Source organism: Pholcus phalangioides, unplaced genomic scaffold (assembly GCF_987345545.1).
Source record: "Pholcus phalangioides strain wild (caught in Gottingen) unplaced genomic scaffold, Ppha-v1.0 ptg000007l_1, whole genome shotgun sequence".
In the NCBI taxonomy this organism is placed as follows: Eukaryota; Metazoa; Arthropoda; class Arachnida; order Araneae; family Pholcidae; genus Pholcus; species Pholcus phalangioides.
In genome coordinates, this window is record NW_028301600.1 from 65,294,489 (window position 1) to 65,317,047 (window position 22,559).

Genomic DNA, 22,559 nt, shown 5'->3' on the forward strand with positions numbered 1-22,559 from the left:
TTTTTCTTTTTCATCTTACGCAATGTTTGGTTAAATTGCTTTCAACCAGATTTGCAGTGATTTCTACTCTCAGTTCGGAAAAATTCTATTATTGACTTTGGGTTTCATTTCCCACAATTCCTGAAGTAAAAAAGAAAAGACTGTCGGACTTTTGATTTTCTTCTTCTTTTATAAGACAAAATGTTAAATTTTCTTCAGATTTAGATGTATAGAACGCTTCACAAATATTCAGAAAGTGTATACAGGGTGTCCAATAAATTCATAAAACTTGAAGGTATTGGTATATTTCACCACTGTTTGCGAAAAAGTTATTCTCACGGAGAAGATTTTTTTTTTTTTGGTACAGAAAAAAAAAAATGTAATTGAAATTTTCGTCTGAAGAGGGCACTACACGAAAGCAAATCACTGATCATGTAGGAGACTTACCAGATATTAAGCTGATAAAGAACAGAAAATCACTGGAAATATGCAAATCAGAGTCTTATAAAATGCAGTCTACGATAAACAGCTCATTTCTGTATTTTCTTGCTACTGGCACTTACATAAGGGTTTTCATTATGATATTAACATGATGAATAAAGTACTGTTGGTGAAGTGGTTTTACTTCAGCCACAAATTGCCGACTGAAGCTTAACGAATGTTTCGGACACTGAAAAGATAGAAGAAAGATTCGGTTCAAAAACAGTGTCTGTTATTTGCTTTCGTGCAACACCCTCTATAGACAAAATTTGTATTTTCTCCGTACCGAAAAAACCACCTGCGTGAGACTAAGTTTTTCACAAACCACATTCAAATATACCAATTTCTTCAATTATTATGAATTATTAAATTATTCACGAATTTATGGGACATCCTGTATATTAGTCATAGCAAGGATGTTATTTACAGTATACAGTACAACAAACGAAAAGTGTAGATGCATTTTCATCCACCCACAAATAATATTTCCCGGAAAAAAACTCACGAGTGAAAAATATATATATTAAAAGGAAACTTCGTTCGAAAAGTGTTGTATCATAACGATTTTTCAATAATTTCTTATTTCAAGGCTTTGTGCCTCGACAGTTATTCCAATTTATTAATTATGCGTAATATATACTGTATAAAACTGGAATTTTTGTTAAATACATTGCAGTTTCTGCAATTTATCATATTTGCATAAACATTAATTATAAAGTATTTAGATATAGAAAAAAGAAGCCGATACATAATTTCATTTTTTGGAAAGTACATTTTAATAATTATACTTAAAACTGGTTAAAAAATGCGCTTTTTTGAAGGGATGGCGAAACCCCACACTGAATGCCAAACATGTCAACATTTGGCTGAAACAGCGCCCCTCTCCTTCAGAAGAAGAAAAAACTGACTCCTTATCTTCATTTCAGGTTACTTCCATAGCGATTTACGTCAGAGGGGCAGTTGCTCGACGCTTGCGCAGTTTGCGACCGGGAAAAACCTTTCCTGGCTCTTCCGCATCCTAAAAGCTGGTGAGGGAGTCAGTTCAGAGATTCCAGAGGCTCCGAACAACACCATTGCATACCGACAATAAACGAGACGTCGTCCAAATACAAGGAGAAGACAAAAAAAGATCACATAAAGTGAATCAACCTTTTTCGATCTGCACGCGATTTTCGTTCGGCGTATATATCAAAGTTCTGTCTGTGAAGAGCATTCCTTCATATACTCTCCAAATAATTCCATCATCAACACGCTATAATTAACAACTGTATATTTATTTTTGATTTCTGTTGCCATTTGAAAGAGTTTATGAAGGACCTGTGTTTCTCTTCTGAAAGACAGGAGGCTGTTTTCGGTCACTTTTCACGATTGAAACATGACGAGATGACAATGATTTCAAGATCATCGGTACGTGTGTTTTGAAAGCACGGAGAGCATGAACGGAGATTGCAAGGGGTGTTGGCTGCACTCCGTCTCGGCTCTTATCGTGCTCTTGTTGATAGGACTGGCCAAGACAGACTTGCCTTCAGTCGTTAAAATTGGTAAGTTCATCTCATAATTTCAATGTACAGTTGATAACACATGTTTGTGATCTTTCACCTTTGTACCACGTTCATCTATTTCGTTTACGTTAATATATCTAAGCGGAGACGCTTATTTATAATGGTATAAATAATGATGATGATTAATGATAGATCACCATACTTGAGCAAGCCGCTGTGATACATTTCTGATGTTTACGACTGTCAATTATGATTTTCGATTAGGTACAAAATGATTATATGAGGCGTTAAATGGTTAAAGTGAGTTGTGCTAGTCACATTTTCAACAATTCTGACTTACCCTTTAACACCCGCACCTTGATGTGCTCTGAATTTCGTTTCGATATTGGGATATTTTGGTGAAATTGCACCAATCAAGAATATTCCAAGGGTTTTTTTAAAAACCAATAGCAAAAGCTGGACGACGAGTGTCTTCAATTGAGGATATCAAAATTTTACGACGTATTTGAAAGAAATGTTGAAGTGAAACGGAATTGAATGGTGTTAATTATTCACATTAAACTGTAATTGAAATAACCGTTACAAAAGAATCATTTGCATGAAAATAAGAATCTAATGTCGATAATAGGATTGAAAAAGCAAAAGTATCCACCAGATAATAAAATATACACACTTCAAGAGTCCATTTCTAAAGTAGAAATGGCTTCTCGAGAATTTATTAGATGCCAATCTGTGAGTAAAGATGTCATCTACATGTGATATTCAACATCTAGCTGCAAGGCTAAAATATTATATAAAGTCAAACCCTCACTATCCTCAATTGAGGACGCTGGGCGTAAACGGGTAAAGTCCAGAAATGCAATGTAGATGTGCTAAACTGTTGAAATAAAAAAATGAGCAAAGTCCTCAATTTCAATATTTCGCTTACAGATTATGAAATCACAAAATTTTTAACATGGGAACTTATGGCAACAATTCTAATAAAACCTTTTTCTCAAAATGAGGATTAATCGACTTTAACCCCCTCATATATTGACCACATTAAATTTTCAAAAAAAGTCCTAAAAAACACATTCTCTATTAAAATTACGTAGTTTATGATTCTGTGACAATGCGTCACAGAACTTCACAATGCGTCACAGATTCTGTGACAATGCGTGTAGGATGTTAATTTTTTTTCGAGTGGGAATACACGTGACCAATGTGGGCTTACGTGGTCAATCAACGCTTTTGATAATTATAGAAATATTTTAATTTTACTATAATTAACTATTAACTATAATTTTATGAAATAATCGAGTTGACGATATTTTTATTCTTTCGCATATGTTTTGTAATCTATTATTTTTGCTTCAAAAAGATAAACTAACATTGCATTTGTTTATGAATATTACAATAGAATTTTTGTATTTAAAACTACATTTGACTCATTTGCTGCGTAAATAACATGTTTGAACTTTTGTAGATTCTGAATGTGCTTCTGAATACGGAGTAAGGGTAAATTACGAAATTACGTCATTCAATATATTTTTGGACTCCATAAATTATATGTGGCAACATTAATTCTAGAAATTCGTAGCTGCTTTTGTTATCGAATTCCCGTTGCATTTTACATATCGTAAGTCAAAACAACGTAAACAATATTGTTTCGGTATACTGAGAGGTTTGTCATTGCCATAAAAGTCTAGTAATTTTCAATATATTTCTGAATTTTAATGGTAAATTACATGCATTAAACATTTCATAAGAGAATGTGTGGTTGTAATTCCAAAACTATTCGGATGAACTCCTGACTGATTTTTTTTCATGTTCCATTCTGAATAGTAGTCCGGATAGGGTAGTCCAATAGAATATTAGTCCAAGGGTCGCTTTATACAGTGAAGTTAATTTCTTATTCCATGCAATTTCTAGAACATTTTGCTCATAAGTAACTCGTTCTAACATGCAGTTTTCAAACAATAACAGTGGCTATAGGGATATTTTTCGAAAGTGGAGGGATAATAATTTAAAATGCGTTTTTCTCTCGCATCGTTGAAAATATCCGACTATACATTTTTTTGGAAAAAAAGCAGTAGGATATGCAGGATGACTATAATCAAACTGGCACTACACAAAGCCATGTGCGAATCGGTCAAACAACCGAGATGTAATGAAATTTCATATCCAGTCTAATAAAGACAATAGAAGAAGGATCTCTCGGTAATTTAAATTGGGTTAAAAATTAAAGTTTTAGTTAGATTAGATTAGCTTCAAAATTCACCGACGGGGGAAACATGTCACTTTAAAATTCTTAATTGCTTGTAATGTACAAAAAAATCGATTAAACTGATGAAACTGAACTGAAACCTCAGTTCCGTAAACAAACAGAAGTATGGCGACATGCTGAACAGTTTCGTCACCCAGCAACTTTAACGGGGACAATGTTTGGACGAGATAACTTTTGTGTCAAATCTCTATGCATAGAGCTATACCGGCACGGCAGTTTTTAAAGTATCACTATACAGACGAATCATCATTCGTTTCATTCTCATTGAATGGTCGCCTCAGTCCCTGGATCTAACCCCATGCAACTTTTGGCTGTGATGATACCTGGAGCCCAAATGTTATATTGGCAGTGTCCCGAACTTAGTAACCATTATAGATAATTGGACACGGGCTGTATATTAGACATTGCTTCAGAGATGTTGCGTTCGTATATTGTGTATAGGACAAAATTCTTATACCACAAAACTGGTAAGGGGCGGGGTACATTGAACTTCAAAGTCTGAGCGGAAATTGAAGTCTCAGACCAGTTTTGTCGCTGTAATTTATATTTCTGCCCACTGCAAGTTTGGAGGAATATATATATAAACCAGTGTATGTATGTTATATATATGTGCACACAATATGATTCCTGATTCAATATATAATTTTTAGAAAAGGAAATTTCAATGTGTTTGAACATTTTTTGAAAATTTTTCGGTGATAAAAATCTCGCAAATGGGATATCCGTTAATAGCATTTCGTCCATTTCATATTTTGTTCTTTTTTCATCTTTTTTTCTAGCTTTTTACGCTTTAGTTTGTATTTTTTTGTAAGTACGAATCGTAAAAATAGATAAAAAATGCATTAAAACATTTATTTAATCTTTATGGGGAATGCTTTAAGCGCAGGATATAGTGAAACTAGAATTATATGATTTCCAGGTGGTTTAAGACGATCCAGAATTCAGTTTTGAAAATGGTTTTCTTCATATTTGAAAATGATATTGAAGAATTGTAGGGAAAGGTTTCATGATTTTAGTAGAATCTGTTCTGTAGAAATTCTACAACTAGACCCCATTGTGAATAAAACCTCACGAATCTATGTAATTACTATTCAATCGCATACTACGGTAATTTACCCTTTCGTACGTTAATCACAAATTCAACTTTTCAGTGACAGTGCATTGAATAAAACCATGAATAATAGTTTGAAATGCTTGGAATGTAATTTCGAGCATAACAAGACAGAAATTTATAAAGGCTCTAATTCCCGCCTTACATGAGTCCAGACACAGAGCATCAACCGAAAAGATATCGACCGATTAAAACAAAAAACATTTTGTCATAAAGCATATTGTATCTTGATGATTTATGTATCGTCTTCATGATTCAATGATTTTTAACCGATTCAGAGTACTTATCACAATCGATTCGTTATTGAAACTGTTCTTAAAAGATTAAACCATTAAAGGATTCCAATCCGCATCCATACGTAATTGTATTCATTTATCTCCCGTGTCAATTGTTTTTGAATAAATTGATTGTATAATTTCTGAGATATTCCTGTCGATATCACCCCCCATGTCGTAATAAACCAGTAGAAGCGGTTATTTCAAAATAAAATGGTAATTAGCAATGCTATGGAAGAGATAATTGGAAATTAATTATTCCATTACATTAAGGAGTGCTAATATTTTTTGTTGGGAAAACAAAGAAAATTTTAATCCGAAAACCTCAATTTATATATGAACGTTATATATTTCTTCTTTAACCATCGAAGTCACTGAGTAATCTATAACCAGAAAAAAATAAATATATGATGAATAAATAAACCTGAAGTTTTTCTGTAAGAAGATATATGTATATGCAGTTATTCACCCGTTGATAGATGATAAAAATATTATACGATGACAGAATTCCTCTATGACGTGCCTTTGGATCTCATCAACATTCCCCAAACGAGATCACAATTCCTCGCAACCATTCATAAGTTAGTAAGTCAAGTGTGTCATATATATGGCGGAGGAAATAAAACATTGAGCTATTGCTCACTGATACTTCATTACATGGACAAAAAAAACGTACTTTATTGAATAGTTTGGCAGCTAGATTTAGATAGAACGTGATTTTATATTTAATAGTTACATCGGGGTAAGATCCAACGTTTACGATGTATGCGAACAATAAAGGTAACCAAAATACATTTGCATTTTTCTTATACATAACCTGTTTTCCAAAATTTTAAAATCAAACTTCACGGAAATAGTTCAGAAATATAAACATGAGTAATGTTCATGCGCATTTGATTGCATAAAAATAATTATCTTTTATTGAAATTAAAAGATGTATTTCAAATTTCGAAATTTTTTTAATTGCTTATTGTATTTACTAATGGCAATGTAGGTAGAAATATATTTTTTATAAAAGCGTACTTGCGTGAGATATTCGAGTCTGTTTCATCACACATTCTACTATTTTGCGTTTCGCAAACGCACTATTTCTCACTACTTCAAATACACAGATACTGTAGATAGATAAAGCCGCTCACAACCCCGGACTGACGCAAAGTAACTTACTTCCGTTACCTCCATTGAGGCAGTGTTGTATCGGAAAAAAGTTAGCGAAGACTTATAACAATGCCCCATCCTTGCCCCGTGCTCGCAAGTATCAAATCTCTCGCGTCGTTCTCCCCAGAAGACAGCCATCAAGTCGATGTAACGTACAAGCCATTTGACTTAAAAAAAAAGGATAGTTGAACCCAATGCCCAGGAGGAAACATTGCTTGTGCACCCGGTGCCTTTACATTTGCAATATGCAATATTCTTAACCACATTCACCGGATTTTTTTTCTGAGAATATTTTTTTCCATCGGGTATGGAAAACAAAAATAAGGTTTGCTTGGGCTGATCGTGTTTCTTCCTTTTGTATCCTTTGAATGTTGTATTACTTTAATGGAAGCGATACAAAATACTTCTGTTAGCCAGTCAAAAAAAAAGGTAGAAAAAATTTAAAAACAAAAAAGAAAATGTGAAAGAGCACTCAAAGAACTTACGCAATCTTTATTTGTAAGAAAGTGTTTCCCGGGAAACCAAATACTTAATGCACTTTTAAGGTAACTTTTCTGAATCGGAAGTATCTTCGATTCCATTAAATCTTCCTTTAATGTAAATAGACAACATCTACATAATACAACTTGGATCATATTATTTATAGCGAGTTGTATCAAGTAAATTGCCTATAATTCTTATATATTGCCGATTAAATATGATACATAGTTTCCAATCATGAAACTAATAAAAGAAAGTGAAAATATAAATTTTGATATGATGCTTATCATTGTTATAAAGCCCAAAAGACACTGATTCTATTTGAAAGAATGTTTGATTGAATATAATATTTTCTTTTTTAAATTTTTATACGCATACATTTATACGACAGTATGGTTATAAAAATTATTTCTCATATTTTATGATTGAAAACCATAAAAACATAAATCAAAGCAAAAATTATTCCCCAAGACACGCAGCTGGATCTATAGTTTCAAACATAGAACTTTGCGATATCATCATTTTTTTAATAATTCCAAAGCAATCAGTCGTAAGTTAATACTCTGAACATAAAAGATTGACACTATTATTTACGGAAAAAAATGTATGCGTCATTGAAAGGTTATTTTTCCATTTGGGTAATCATTCAACCTAATGTTGGCAGATGATTGAATGCTCTACCAGACCTTAGAAACAAGTTATTCAATCAATCATAGTGATATGATTCAGGATAAGCCCAAAAAGATGTTTCTGCTTCTTATATGGTAATAGGAAAAGAAAACCACATTTTTTCTTCCTTGTTTTGAGCATGTCACCTCTTCATATTTTTCGCATAAGGTCTGTCTGAATTGCATACATCTGGACTAATATTGGCTAAATTAATATTGGCTAATTAGCATCAATTTAAAATTTTAGAAGAATCTAGAAAAGTACAATCACATAAATTCTCTGAATATGGGTAATTTAAAAACAATATTTCCCTTATCTGGGGAAAAATAAATTTCTGAATGCCAAAATTAAATTCGGTTACTGCATTTTGTTAGAAGCTGCGATTTTAATAACCAATGTCTTGTATTACTCTTATATTATATATTATAATGTCACATTGGAATAGCTAACTTATATTGACATCGCTATTTCACTGAATTTTTTTAAATTAGAAATGAACGAATATACAGGGTTTCCATAAATGAATGAATGACACGATCTTAAATACTTATATTTTCAAAAATATCACACGTAATATAATCCGTGATCCATAAAAATAAAGAAAAACATTCAAAGTTTTCTTTCAAAATCGTTCAATAAATGAGAGCACTTCCCAGAACGCAGTGTCTGTAATTCAAACTGGTGAAAATGAGAGAAAATTTCTTTTGTGTATTAAATGTAAGTGTTGGAATATTAGAATATGCAAGGGTTGTTTCCCCTACTTCTATGCAACGTGAAATTAGAAATTTGTAAATGAAAAAAAATGCTATAGTCAATTTCAGTCACTGCGTTTTGCGCAAGTGATACTATCTATTGAGCGATCTTGTGGAAAAAAACTTTGAATGTTTTCCTTTATTTTTTATGTACCACAGAGTATATTATGTGTAATAGTTTTGAAAATATAAATTTTTAAAATCGTGTCAGTCATTTGTGCAAACCTGTATATTGAAATCACATTGTGCCGAATTTTTCAGAAATTTAGAATTAAATGACATTTTTCATAAAAATATAACAAAGTAGTTTTTTTAATCTTTATCTTATCTATCTTTCTCAAAAAAGAACTTCAAAATCATATCTATTCGCTAATTACTATTCAATAATTAGGAATAAAATGGATTTAGATAAAACACGATCTGAAATAAAAATCATTTATTTGGTTTTCTGAGATAAATATATGTTATAGTTTTTTTGTTGGAATATAATTATCAAAAATATACATAATTAATAAAATATCTAAATGGATCGGACAAAAAAAATTATAATATCATTATTATTTTTTTTCAAATACGGTAAATTTTTTCTCCCAGTTGACGTAAAACGAGAAGGAAAAATGTTCAAAATCTAGAATTTGAAGAAATCTAGAATCTATTTATTAAATTTGTTATCACTACTGTTGATAGAAATATGTCAGTTTGTAACAAAAAAATGGAACAATAATCAGATAAGTAACGAACTACGATCTTCAGGATTTCTTTTGTGTTATTTCTTGTTAGTACTGATCCGCGAGCTTGGTATCGAATTAAGGCAATGGACAAAAAAAATTAAATAAATAAAGGTACTCAGTAAGAAATAAAGCAATAACAATGTGGTGAAAGGGAGAGATTAAATATTTATTCAATTACCAGAAGAAAGGATAAAAGGAAAACACTATCTTGACATTTGTGATACAGAAAATCTTTATACTATTACGAAGAAAGAACGGTGTTATGTGTACGTACATGTGTGTATCTTTCCGTCTCTGTAGTCTGAGATTTAGTTCTCTGAAGAATTCTGTAAATATTTAAACATCTATTGCCCTTGGTATTTGTGCCAATTTGGAAATTAAATGATATGAGATTCGTGAAAATATTTGTACTATTACGTACTTTATAAGCCTTGATTGAATTTAAAACATTTACGATTTCATAACAAGTGTGTTGATAATAAACTTTTAAAACCTTAGACATTTCGTATGTATACAGTATTTCGTACTTCGAAGAAAAGCGATGAACTTGTTGAAAGTATTTCAGTTGCTTCATTTTCTTGCAAAAATCCGGACAAGTAGAATACTATGCAAAACAATTCGATCTATATACTTATAGCAAAGCCAACATTCCCGAATTATTAAAAAGCAATTTCAGGACCCAGGTGCGAAATAAAGAAGCAAACCTAACTCGATAACAAAACTAGGTAGAAGAAAAATGTCAATAACAAGTCATAGGACATTGTATATCAGAAATCGATATAGACAAATTGAGAAACTCACAATAATAGGCATCAAACGTCGGTGTGTGATACGTCTAACTTTAATTCAATCCTCTTTAACTTTATAATTAACTACTTTTTCTATCGGATGCACCAAACATTTTTAGTCACGGACATTTTCTACAGTAGTGAAAATCCAAACTATATTTTAGACGTTGTGCAGGGTGATTATAATTGAAGTAGCGATTTCAAAACGCTATAAAGTAAATACCGCTGGTTAGAATGATTTGAAAATTTACATGAATACTCCTGAAGCAATGGACTTTTTGTTGAGGAAAGAAAAAAAAGAACTTAAAAATTTACCGAGAACTGGCACTGTACTCGTGAAACTTCTATAATGCATGTCACAAAAATGAACACCGACAACTTACGCAACAAATGTTTAATATGTTGTCCACCGTGTCCTGCTAAATTGGAAGCTCAAAACTGCATGTCATAAAACTGACTGATCGGATTGTGTGCTTCACGAAGATCGGGTGCCGGTGGTAATGCTGTAGATGTAGTGCATAACACTGATTTAAAATTAGTTTATTTAAAACTAAATTTTAGTTTAGAATTTAGTTTAAATGTTAAACTTAAAAATTTAAATTTAACATTTAAACGTAATTTTGTTTTATATTTGCGGAATTTTGTTTTCCCAAACAAAATTTCATTGCTTCAGAAGTATTCATACAAATTTTCAAGTCACTCTGACCAGTAGTTCTTACTTAACTGCGTTTTTAAATCGCATGTTCAATTATAATCACCGTATACATTGATATGTTCTATATAGCACAACCTATTTCACAGAAATCCATCCTTTATTTTTAGTGTTCTAATTTTTACGGCAGAAAATACTGCCCCGCGGGAAATGAACAAAATGAGAACGCAATACATATCCCCATTTTAAAGTATGAAATATCGCATTCTTTCCTACTTCACAAAAGTAAAGTATATGCGTATATATTTATAACTGTCTTCTCGATGAAATTGCGAGTCCAATGAAGGAAACGGGTAGACACGAAAAATCTAAAATAAAATCTGGAAACTCGATGGACAGAAAATGATGAAATAAAAAAAATCCGACGCCAACTTGGTTGTTTGTTCAGTGCTAACGCCAATGGCTATCTATCCTGTGAAGGATCAAACCCCGTAGACCAGAACAGTCGGTAAAGATATCGATTTTACTATGTGTTCTCGCCCTCACTTTCTCCTGATTCCTCAACTAGATTCTGTGCTATATTTGTGAGCTTGTGTTTTCCCTTTCGACGTCTCTCGTTGCTGCTTCTTTTGTCCAGAAGGGCTCTTTCCTATTCCTTCCTCTGAAGCCGAACAGCAGTTTTCGAGGTGAACTGGAGATGAAAGTAGCACATTCTGTCGCTCTCTCACCATAACAAAGTATAGCTGCCATTTCCTCTACATTTCTGCGTCTCCCTTTTACCCGAAAACAGATCAAGTGTTAAAGTTTCGCTTCCTCCTCATTTATCCCAGATGTTGCTTTCAAACATTTCTCTCTCTCTCTCTCTCTCTCTCATTGCTTGGCTCACGAGTATTTCTCTCGCTCTGCTTTGAATTTTTCCCCTCTTCCCTTAGAGCTTAAACTATTTAAGAATAGAACAATCACCCATGTGTCCAGACTTCGACGACGCTCGTTTTGCTGTCCATTACGGCTGAGGCCTTTATACACGCTCATACCAATGATTATTTAGACCAAATAGCAAAGGAGCTGTTACAGCTATTTAACCCTTTAAGCCAGGTGTGCACAACCTACCTTTTTGGTACGCGGGCCAGATATGTGGTAATTCTACCACTCGCGGACAGAAATTTGTATATAAAGACTGACCATATGATCACTGTATTTTACGGGATATTCCGTAACTTTGTTGCGTGTGCGATCGCCTTAATTTTTTGTAAAATATCCCGATTTTCCCAATTTTCAAGATGACTTAATTGAATTTTTGAAATCGGGAATTAAGAATATTTTCCTAAGCTATAAATTATGCTCATATATAATTTATGATAATTACTTATAAATTATGTTATGGTAATTATGACTCTAACCATCATAATTAATTATAGCCATCTCACATATTTGTCAAACATATACGATTTTTTGGTGAATTACACTTTAATTATTACTTTTTACGCAATAAGACTTTTTCAGCAATTTTATGAATGGATTGCAATTTCGCTTGCCTTTGACAATTTTTCCGGCTGTGATTAGCAATTTTACTTGACTGTCACGGTTTTTTTTTGGCGATATCCTTTTTTTTACAAAGGTAATACTATCAGTCTAGGTATTTATCGTGTTGTGTATATTGATAATTTTCTACCGTAACAACTTTCGCGGCCGGGGGTTTTGCAGCCCTGCTTTAACCCTTTATAGGCCTCTTGGATAATAATTTCCCACCATTGAAAAATAAAGTAGTTATTGAAATTTATTATTTTTTCTTGTGAAGTTGAGAATTCTTTTCACAGATGGAAGCATTTTATTACATATGAGATACATTTCCCGCCTACAATGAAAGTTTTTCAAGAACTTGGGAAGTATATATCCCACTGGTTCGCTCGTTTCCGGCAAGGATATCATTGTTCTGTGGCGTTCGGATTCAAATTTTCCTTATTGATTTTTATAATAAGCAGTGACTTATTTGAAAGGCATGTAACAAATTTATTGTAATTTAATATATAATTTGGTATTAAAAATTTCTCGATGACGTCAAAAATCTTGCTCACAAGAGAGCTTTAAAGTGATAATGACCGTTTTAATTATACATTCTTAATTTTTCTTTTGTTTTTTGTCAGCAATGTGTTATAATTTATGATTTTTTTATTGTTTTCGAATTATTGAATGTGTAACCCTTATAAATAGTATTTTTTATTTTGTTCAAATGTTGACAAAGATGCTATAGGCAGTAATTCCTTTGTCATCGCATGCATAGATTCTAGCTCCTCGAAAGGCATCTATTCTAGGTATAGGCTTACAAGTAATAAGGAAATCAGGCTCCATAGGTCAAACAGAAAACATCTACATTCATAACTCATAACCATTAGAGATCCATACGTCATTCACAATTCTGTTCAATTTTAGCAAATGAATTGATAAGCACTTTCTGCTTCAAAAAAAGCCGTGGTTACGTACCCTTGCATGGAGTTTGTAAGAAGAGAAATAACCCTGATGCGATCGAAAATGAACTGCGTCTTTCAGATGTAGAATTACATATACCAATTCATATTGATAAATACAGGTGCTGTGTATTCTGCAGCACAAAGGCCAAAGAAAAAAAGAGCAACATCATTTGTAAGAAATGTGAAATGGCTTTATGTAAAGTTTTTTGTTTTGTTCCTTTTCACAGCTTTTATGTCTGATATTCATTAATTTTTTGTGCATGTATAATTTTGTGTATATTAGTTTTTCTTACGTTTTATACCTAAGAATAAGGTAATTTCATATAACTTCGATTTTAAATAAAATTTTGTTTCATTCACTTGATTTTTTATATAGATACAAAGTGGAAAATTATTATCCAATCACTCACTCGATGTAGCATGTTACGCTAAACGGGTGGTGGGATAAAATTTCCAACCCCATAATTTGCATAATATCAATGATGTTCATAAATAATTCCCACAGTAACATAATCTTATATACCTTCTGACATATAACAAGGTAAAAAAAGAATAAATAATCTGTGACTTAGTCTTTTGCCCTATAAAGGATTAAGTGGTTTATAAAATATTCCTGATTTGTCACAGCAGAAATCACTAAACTTTCTAGAAATCGCCACACCTATTTTCAAGAAGAATATTTTTTTGAATGCGTCAGAGAGAGCTGACAAATGCTCTCCCACCCCCAGCACTGAAAATAATAATAATAAATTCTCCTTCTTTCCTGCTATTTATGCAGTAAGCATTGTCCTATATACTACCTCAAATGGAAAGGAAAGACATGTTCTCTCTCCTTCAGCTATCAAACATTGAACAAAAGGTGACTCCGCTCACTGACAGTTGATCGACAAGTTGAAGGAAGACTGTAAAACGTGTTTGACTGTAAAAAAAACTTCAACACAGTAGTTGGGCTCGGGATTGGCGAAATGAGAGGGTTTTATCGAGCCGAGATGTTTCATGATTGCCGAAACGAAGCGGATTAACTTCCCCCATTAACTTGCCACTGTAAGTGTATGGTTAAAAAATTATAAATTCTTATGCTCGAAAAACATTATATAGTGAAACATCGACATGACGATACTCTGCGGACCAAGGAAATATATCGTTGTAGAGGGATTTACGTTATAAGGAGTATCGTTGTAGAGGGATTTAAGTTATAAGGAGTATCGTTGTAGCGATGATTCACTGTATTACATTATAAAAACTATTCATTACTTATTTTTCTACAGGATGTCTTGTAAGTACTAATGTGACCTATATCTCATCAACCGTTCGTCGTAGAGGTACGGTAACAATTTAAAAAATACCCAAAAGATGTTCAAAAATCACTCTGGGCCAGTTTTGACCTAAAGAAACTCAATTAGAAAGTTGTTGCCCTGTCTCATCTAAGGCCTACAAAAAAAATTCCACTTTTATAAGTGTCAATATTCATTGAGATATTTAAATTTAAAAATTGGAGATAAGTTGGAAAAACGACAGCACAAACTAACGGACAACGCTTTTCTTTCATTTATGCTGTTTTTCCCAACTTTCCTCCGATATCTTTTTTTTTAAATTCAAATATTTCAGTCACTATTCCACGTAGAAACGTATATTTCCTTTGTTGGCATCAGAAGAGACAAAGTAACAACTTTTTAACTAAGTTTTTAGAACAGGGTGTCCATATAAAAATTTTTACTGAGTGACACACTGTATTTTTACTCTCAAAACTAGCGCATGGGGATTTTTGATCACATTCTTAAATTGGTACCATACCTCTACGATGAACGGTTGATGAGATAATCGCCACATTAGGACTTAAAGGACACCCTGTATACATACGAAGGTTTTTAACCACTGTTTGATGCGAAGGGGAATTTAGGGAGTAAAATTTAACTGTCCTAGGGGAATCGAACCCACGCCCTCCCATTTGCCAGGTGAGCGCCCCAGACCCCTTTTTAGGCAACTACAAAGGCAACAAATTCCAATCTTTCCTTATAGCTCGTGTGCACTGCATGTGACCGAACATGAACGGTCGGACCTGACCATGTACACAGTCGAAGATTTTTATAACGGACATGTGTTATTGTGACCGTTTCATTATAATGACAGGTACAATGGGTCACTTTTTTCTAATCATACTATATAATTTTTCACCCAATATAACGACCTAAAAAGACCATTCAATCCAGTACAGCGCCAACCTCCGCTCTGCACCGCCTCTCTTTTGCAAAGACATGTAATTCATGCAAATTCTGAGTTTTTCGGTTGCCAAAACTGTGTTTTGACTTGTTTGGAAAATTTGTCAAACAAGTGCGTACATGTGATTAATTAACACATGCATTTTCATTGCAACTGCTTACATTATAACAAAATGCATGATATCCTGTTTTATTCAAATCAAATCTTTATTGATTTAGGCAAAAAGCCTCTGCAATAGGTGGCAACAAGAATACAACAAGAACAAATTGAAAATAATCATTTTACAAAAAAAATGTTTTATTAAACGTGTAAATATAAATTCTCTGGACAAACTGGTCATTATAACGAGCGTCGACATTGTTATACAAGTCGTCATTGGTTCGCCATTGAAACGTTTTTTGTTTTTAATAAGAATGTAAAATAAAAATAATTCTATTTTGAAATATCAAACTAGGAATTTTTTACACATTCATTTCCAAAAATCAGTGAAACATTTTTTCATAAATTTTCATAAAATTCTCCAAGCATGCATGTTCCATAACAGCAACAAATATTTCTGTGTTGACATGCGAAAAACATATATATATTTTTTTATAATTCATAAAACTCCTTCCGCGAATATGGAAATGAAAGAAATATGATACATGGAAATATCATATACTTGAAATCTCCTATTCGCCCATTATGATGGAAATTTTTTATACCGAAGCACAACGGTGCTTTTTCTTTTTCTTTGATTTTATTTTAAAAATTTGGACCATTTAACTTCAAAAGATACAAATTTCACATTTTCCGAATGCGTGTTCGTGTCTATTTATATCCATCTCGTACGCATAAAAAAATACACGCACACCGAATCAATTCAAACATTTTTATTGAAATAATTTTTGCAGAAAAAAAAAGGCAATACATTCGAACATTTTTATGCATGCGATTTGCATAATTCAATAGATAGACCATATTCGACTGTAGATCATATTTAGTATTTTACTACTCGAAACTGCATGCAAAAACGATATATAACCATGGTTTATAGAGGCCACTGCGTATATGACGAAATTTTTCGTAAATTTTATATATTTTCTGGAAAAATATATATATATTTAAATAAAAATAACGTGCCGCATGTTTTCGTTCGATAAAATTTCAACGGTAGTTGTAAGTGATTGGACGTAGAATCTTGTTTTCTTGTGGAGAATGCATTTGATATATTCACTTAAAAAGTAAAAATAACCTCTCCGGACCAAAACTGGCAGCCGTTTCGTCACAGCTATTCCTTGTTGTTGAATCTGTCAGTTGTCGTAACTTGACATTTTCGAGAGAGTAACCTAATATGTTGAGAAAAGGTTTTCATCTTTTTTGCTTTAAACTACCTTATTTCGTGGCTTATCCCAGGGCTATATAGTAAGGGCTGTCTCATGGCTTTGAAGTTACGCTTGCCGCCTTGGGTCAGTGGGCGTGGTCTCGAAGCTACTGCATAATGTCACTGCTTAAACATTTTTTTTAACAGACGACATCAGCACACGAGAAACGTGCTCTTTTTTTACATTTTTAGTTGATTATTTTACTGTTGGCTGGGATTACACGATAAAAGTTTTATTAAAGTTCTTTTACCGAACTTTTATAGTATAATCTCGACCTTAAGTGAGTGATATCTCGTTCAGGGTGCTGTTGTACTGTCATAAATATGCGCGTGTGGTATTTTTATAACGTTTTTTTATAATCTATAAGCGAGAAAATGGAATAAATTCAAGAAATAGTTGATAAGTAATAATGTCTATTGATATTAGCCTTCAAAAATGATAATAATTACTTCAAACATTTTATATTAAGATTTTCTTTATATTTGTTTCCCATGATTTCATGTTGCAGTTGTATTGGCAAAAACAAAGTACAAGGCTTCTAAAAGCTACACCTGATTCAAATGAAAACAAAAAGGTGATAAAAAATTATTAGAAAGTTCAGAAGATAATTTCAATTATCTGCCTAGAGTTGGCTTTCAATCAACCCTATAGAATATCAACTAACGTACGTGAATCAACTGAAATGGATCCGAGAAAAATATTCTCAGTTGAAGTTATCTCATGAGCAAACGCAAAATTTGTTAATTTAAATTTTGATATACAGTAGCTGAAAAAAGCAAACCAATGAATAAGCAGATACTACTGACAATGATCGAGAAGACAATTTTGGAAATAATTCAGGAATGGGTAGTAAGCTCAGCGATTGCAAACTATCGTAATTCTCAGGGTAGCAAAGCGGGCGAACTCTGTTCTGTTTGAGCAATGCCGTCACGCACGACGTCAACTGGTACCAACTACGACGCGTCATGAAAAACGTCCCGTATTACATAACACTGGGCTTATCCGCCCCGTCGCTTAGGTTTTTATAAATATTATTTTAAAAGTTTGCGGCCTTTATACTGATGCAATGGACACCTGAGTTTTTTGGATAGAATATTGTCGGATTGCCTTTGATAGAATCGTGTGGTTGTGAGATAGGTCACAACGGGTGATGGTTAACGGGGAATATTTGCTGATTGGACAGGTGTGAAGAATGGAGTTTTCAAGGAAGTGTAATTGGCCTATACTTCTTCACTTTTTACAGATACACTTGATCAGGGTATTGATGACATTGTTAGCAAATTCGCAGATAACGTTAAACTAATAGAGATAGTCGGGTATCCAAGCGATAGGGAGCTCCAGACGAACTTGAATATGATTACAACATGGGTTAATGAATGAAGCACGAACTCTAGTGTTGACAAGTTCATGGTCACAAATTTTGGTTGGAGCAACCCACATTTCACTTACGAGTTGAATGTTTCACTATCCCGGATGCAACTAGAGTCACCAGTTTGGGAATTCTCATTCACGATCGGCTTAGGTTTTGTGTGCATTGTTCAGAGGTGGTAAAAAAAAAAATATAGAATGCTCGGTTTTATTCTTGAAAAGTTATCTTCGCGTTTTTCTAAAATCATTCTTCCGCTTTTTCAGGGATTAGTTCACCCTGGCCTGGAGTATGCTGTACGGTTTTGAAAACCATACCCACTTGGCAGAATTAATCGTGAGGTTGCGGAGCGCTACGCGTGTTCTTGTTGGTACATGGGGCTTGAGCTATGCAAACACCAAACATGGCCCTCGCTCTGAAACAGATTACCTGCCAACTGGGCCATGCTGGAAAAACTCTCTTGATGTTCGGGCCCGGCAGGCATCCCCGGCCCGTAAGCCACAAGACCCAACCCCACAGAGGCCCTAGGTATCGGGGGAATATGATAGTAGCGTTTAAAATTTTCAACGGGATGGATTTTCCGCTGAATTTTCAGTAAGGGATAATTCCAGGTTGTGGTGTCGCAGGGAGTTTTCCTTTAATAGGGTTGTTAATAAATGGAATAGATTACCTCCGGGGTTATGAATTCCAAACAATTCTGCCTTTTAAAAAGAAGTGAGATAAACATAGAGGGATAAATCGATCGAAGCTATCCATACTTAGATAAGACAACCATAATTTTTTTTATGTGCAGTGTATTATATACAGGGTGGTGGTCTCCAAAACCTACAAAGGGACATAGACTTGGTTCAAGGTGTGCAGAGAAGCGTGCTCGTGTTGTCACACAAGGCTAGGGCTATGAATAAGGACTCGATTTCTTGAATATGTTTACATTGGAGGAACGCAAGTGTTGGGGGGGGGGGCATGGACATGATCGAAGTGTTCAAATTTTCAACGGGATGGATAGCATGGACCACGAGTTATTAATACACCGTCAATCAACTGTTTCGACAAGGGGACACCATATTGTTTAGTAAGGGATAATGCCAGATTGTGGTGTCACAGTGTGTTTTTCTCTAATTGGGTTATCAATAAATGGAATACCTTACCTCCGGGGGGTGCGAATTTTAACACAACTGACACCTTTAAAAAGAAGTTCGATAGACATAATGGAGTAAATCGAGAGAATCTATCCATACGTAGATAAGACAACCATAATCCCCTTTTTATGGACAGTTTATTATATATTTTTCTTTTTTTGGGATATATGCTTTTATGTTGGGTATTTTGGTTATATTTGACATCCATATCTTTTATGGCCAATTTTTTCAGCCACCTTGTTGGACAATTTGCTTGTTGTGGCCCTTGTATTTGTATTTGAAACAGGCTATCGAACATAATCAACAGAATTCTGTTTAAAAATGATTTTGAGCATTTAATAAGTATTTTTTGACAAATTTCATTGAATTATAATAAAACAGTGATTACATGTGGGATATAAATTTTGTTTGAAACGCGATGCTTATTCAAAGAAATACTGTTTTTTTTCTTTCCTTAGATGACTAATTTTGCTTATTCGAAAGTCGGAATAATAAATTAAATTTTTGCATCTCCTTATATTTGAAATGTCGATTATTTCAACTACAGATGCTCATTAAAAAGTATAAAATAATTTTATAAAGCAATAGAAAGATAAAACTTATGGATATTTTTGTCATCTTTTGTTCTCACTTTTTTAAAACAATGAGTTTATTCAAATTTTCCAATAAATATTAAAATAGCTTCTTTCAATCCACGGTTTCTTAGAAAATTCCTTTCCTAAAAAGTTTCTTCCCCTTCTCGAGAGTACAATTTAATTAATTAATATTACTCCTATTTAATCTCCTAGATGTACCAAAAATTGACATAAAAAAATAAATAAAATGAAAAATATGAGAACTTTAACTCGAGTTTTGGTTGTAATAGTTTGTTACAAACTAATTAATCTCTCTTGAGCTTCAGCTCTCAACTGAATTGATCCACTGATCATAATTCTTTTCATCAATTAATTCACCATGAACTGAAGAAACACAGCAAAATCACAAAGAATCATCAAAATTTATTCTTATAATTGACATGGAACTACGCTGACATTATGTTCAACTCAACAGCTGAAATATAATTTGATAAACATATTGGGATAATTTAGAAGACACCAACGAATAAGGCAAATACACAAAAAATAATAAAAGTCCTAATGCATTTCAACACCAATGGGTGCCGTCTTCAGAGGAAAAATTTAACCACTAGTTTCGCTGACCGAGTTTCCCATTTGGGTTGAATACCAAATTTTCACGCTCGGTTGCTCAGCGGAAGAAGTACGTCTGTTCACTTCAAACGTCGTGGTCAGCGTGAAGATTTGGTATTCAACCTAAATGGGAAACTCGGTCAGCGAAACTAGTGGTTAAATTTTTCCTCTGAAGACGGCACCCATTGGTGTTGAAATGCATTAGGACTTTTATTATTTTTTGTGTATTTGCCTTATTCGTTGGTGTCTTCTAAATATTCTTGGGCAAAGTGGATCAACTCTTCTATATTGGGATAAATCGAGAAGCTATCCACATAAGACAGCCATAATCTTATTCGTGGGCAGTGTATTATATACTGTTAATTGATAGTTTTTTTCGGCATATATTCTCTTATACTGGGTTGCTGTATTTTGGTTATAATTGACGAACATATTTTTATGGGAATATTTTTTTCAGTCACCTCGTTGGGCAATTTGCCTGTTGTGGCCTTTTGTGTTTGCATTTGTAATTGCACTTAGATTTTTTTTCCTTTGTTCTTAGATACAAAATTGCATACCGCATGCATATTTATCAACGTGTTAGAAGTTCCTCTTATTTTTTGGTCTACATTTTGTACACCCAATGGTACCCCACTTGGTACCAACGTGTAACACTCACCTGCTCTTCAGAATTTTTTCAGGTGAGTCTTATATATATGCCAGAAAATACCATAATTCATTTTGCCCCTTCATCACCATACACACTCTTGGCATAAACAAAGATGAAAGCCTCAACGATTGGCTCATTTCGACTTTCTCGGCGTTAATCATTACACATCATCGACAAGATATGATGATATCGACTCACACTGCATGAATGATCTCATCGATTAAATCTTATTCTAAACAAGTTTCAGTACCTGACAAAATCTGCAAACGAGTTAGTGCTAAAAATAGATGTCTTTTCTGCTAATAAACAAATCAATACTTCAACCGATGAAGAGATACGTGTTCAGAGAGTTGTTCTCCTCTGGCAAATTTTCCCAATTTTTTTTTTTTTTGGAAGAACACTCATTCATGATATGAGCTCATATTTATGGGTTTTTAAACAAAATAGCAGAAACAGATTTGCATTAATTTTTCGTGTTTGACGTTTAAAATTATTTGCTTACATCTCATGTAAAATAGAAAATAATAAACTCGAAAAAATAAGTGTGTGTTTTTCTTCTGGTTCAAGTTATTTACTTTTTTCAGAAAAACTCACAAAAATAGAAAATTAAACATGTTTTTCCCCATCACCATCATGGTTAAAAATACCTTTGTAAATTCAAATGCTTTCTTTCGACTCTCGCTTATCGCCTGAAGCTGTTTCTAAAAAAATAATTCTGATTCAGCCACGAAAAAAATAGATAAATATAACATACGCATTGTTATTTCATGAATCTACTAATTAATACCATCAAAATACAACATAAGTTTTTTAATCGCGATTTTTAGATTATATTTGAAGGGCTATCCGATACATTTCCAAAGTCTCTTGAAATTATCAACTATCTAGTTTTATTTTATATGAGTATATAATATTTCTGTTTGTCTGAAGTAGAAATCACTTCAGGATATTCAGCTCTGAGATTTGAAATTTTTATCTGCACAAGTCGAATTTTTATTAATTACGGTACAAATAAATTATCAATCCCTGCATAACATATCGAATTTTAAAATTATTCATCTTTGCGCACTTATTTTCAGATTCAAATGCTCATTTGTATTTTTAATTTTTAAATGTATGAACGACAACTAGTAAAATATTAAGCTGTTTATCGTTTCTCCTTTTAAATCTTCCTCCCATAATCATCTTCGTCCCATCTTCTTCATATGTAAATAAAAATACCGGAAATTCTTTTAGAACCGTTGCAAAATAACAACTTACATTTCTTATCAGTTCGAAGCTCTAGAGAGAAACGGATCAAGTTTGTTAATCTAGACACGACTG

The 22,559-nt window shown here is 33.1% G+C and overlaps 1 protein-coding gene across 1 annotated transcript in view; it reads left to right on the forward strand.

Moving 5' to 3' along the window:
- Positions 1-1,474: 1,474 nt before the first annotated feature.
- Positions 1,475-22,559, forward strand: part of LOC149085633 (glutamate receptor ionotropic, kainate 2-like) — a 59,943-nt gene continuing 38,858 nt past the window's right edge. Inside the window, exon 1 of the mRNA XM_089233793.1 lies at positions 1,475-2,000. Within this exon, the coding sequence (XP_089089919.1) occupies positions 1,895-2,000 (106 nt within the window). The 5' untranslated portion in view covers positions 1,475-1,894. The remainder of the gene's footprint in view (positions 2,001-22,559) is intronic.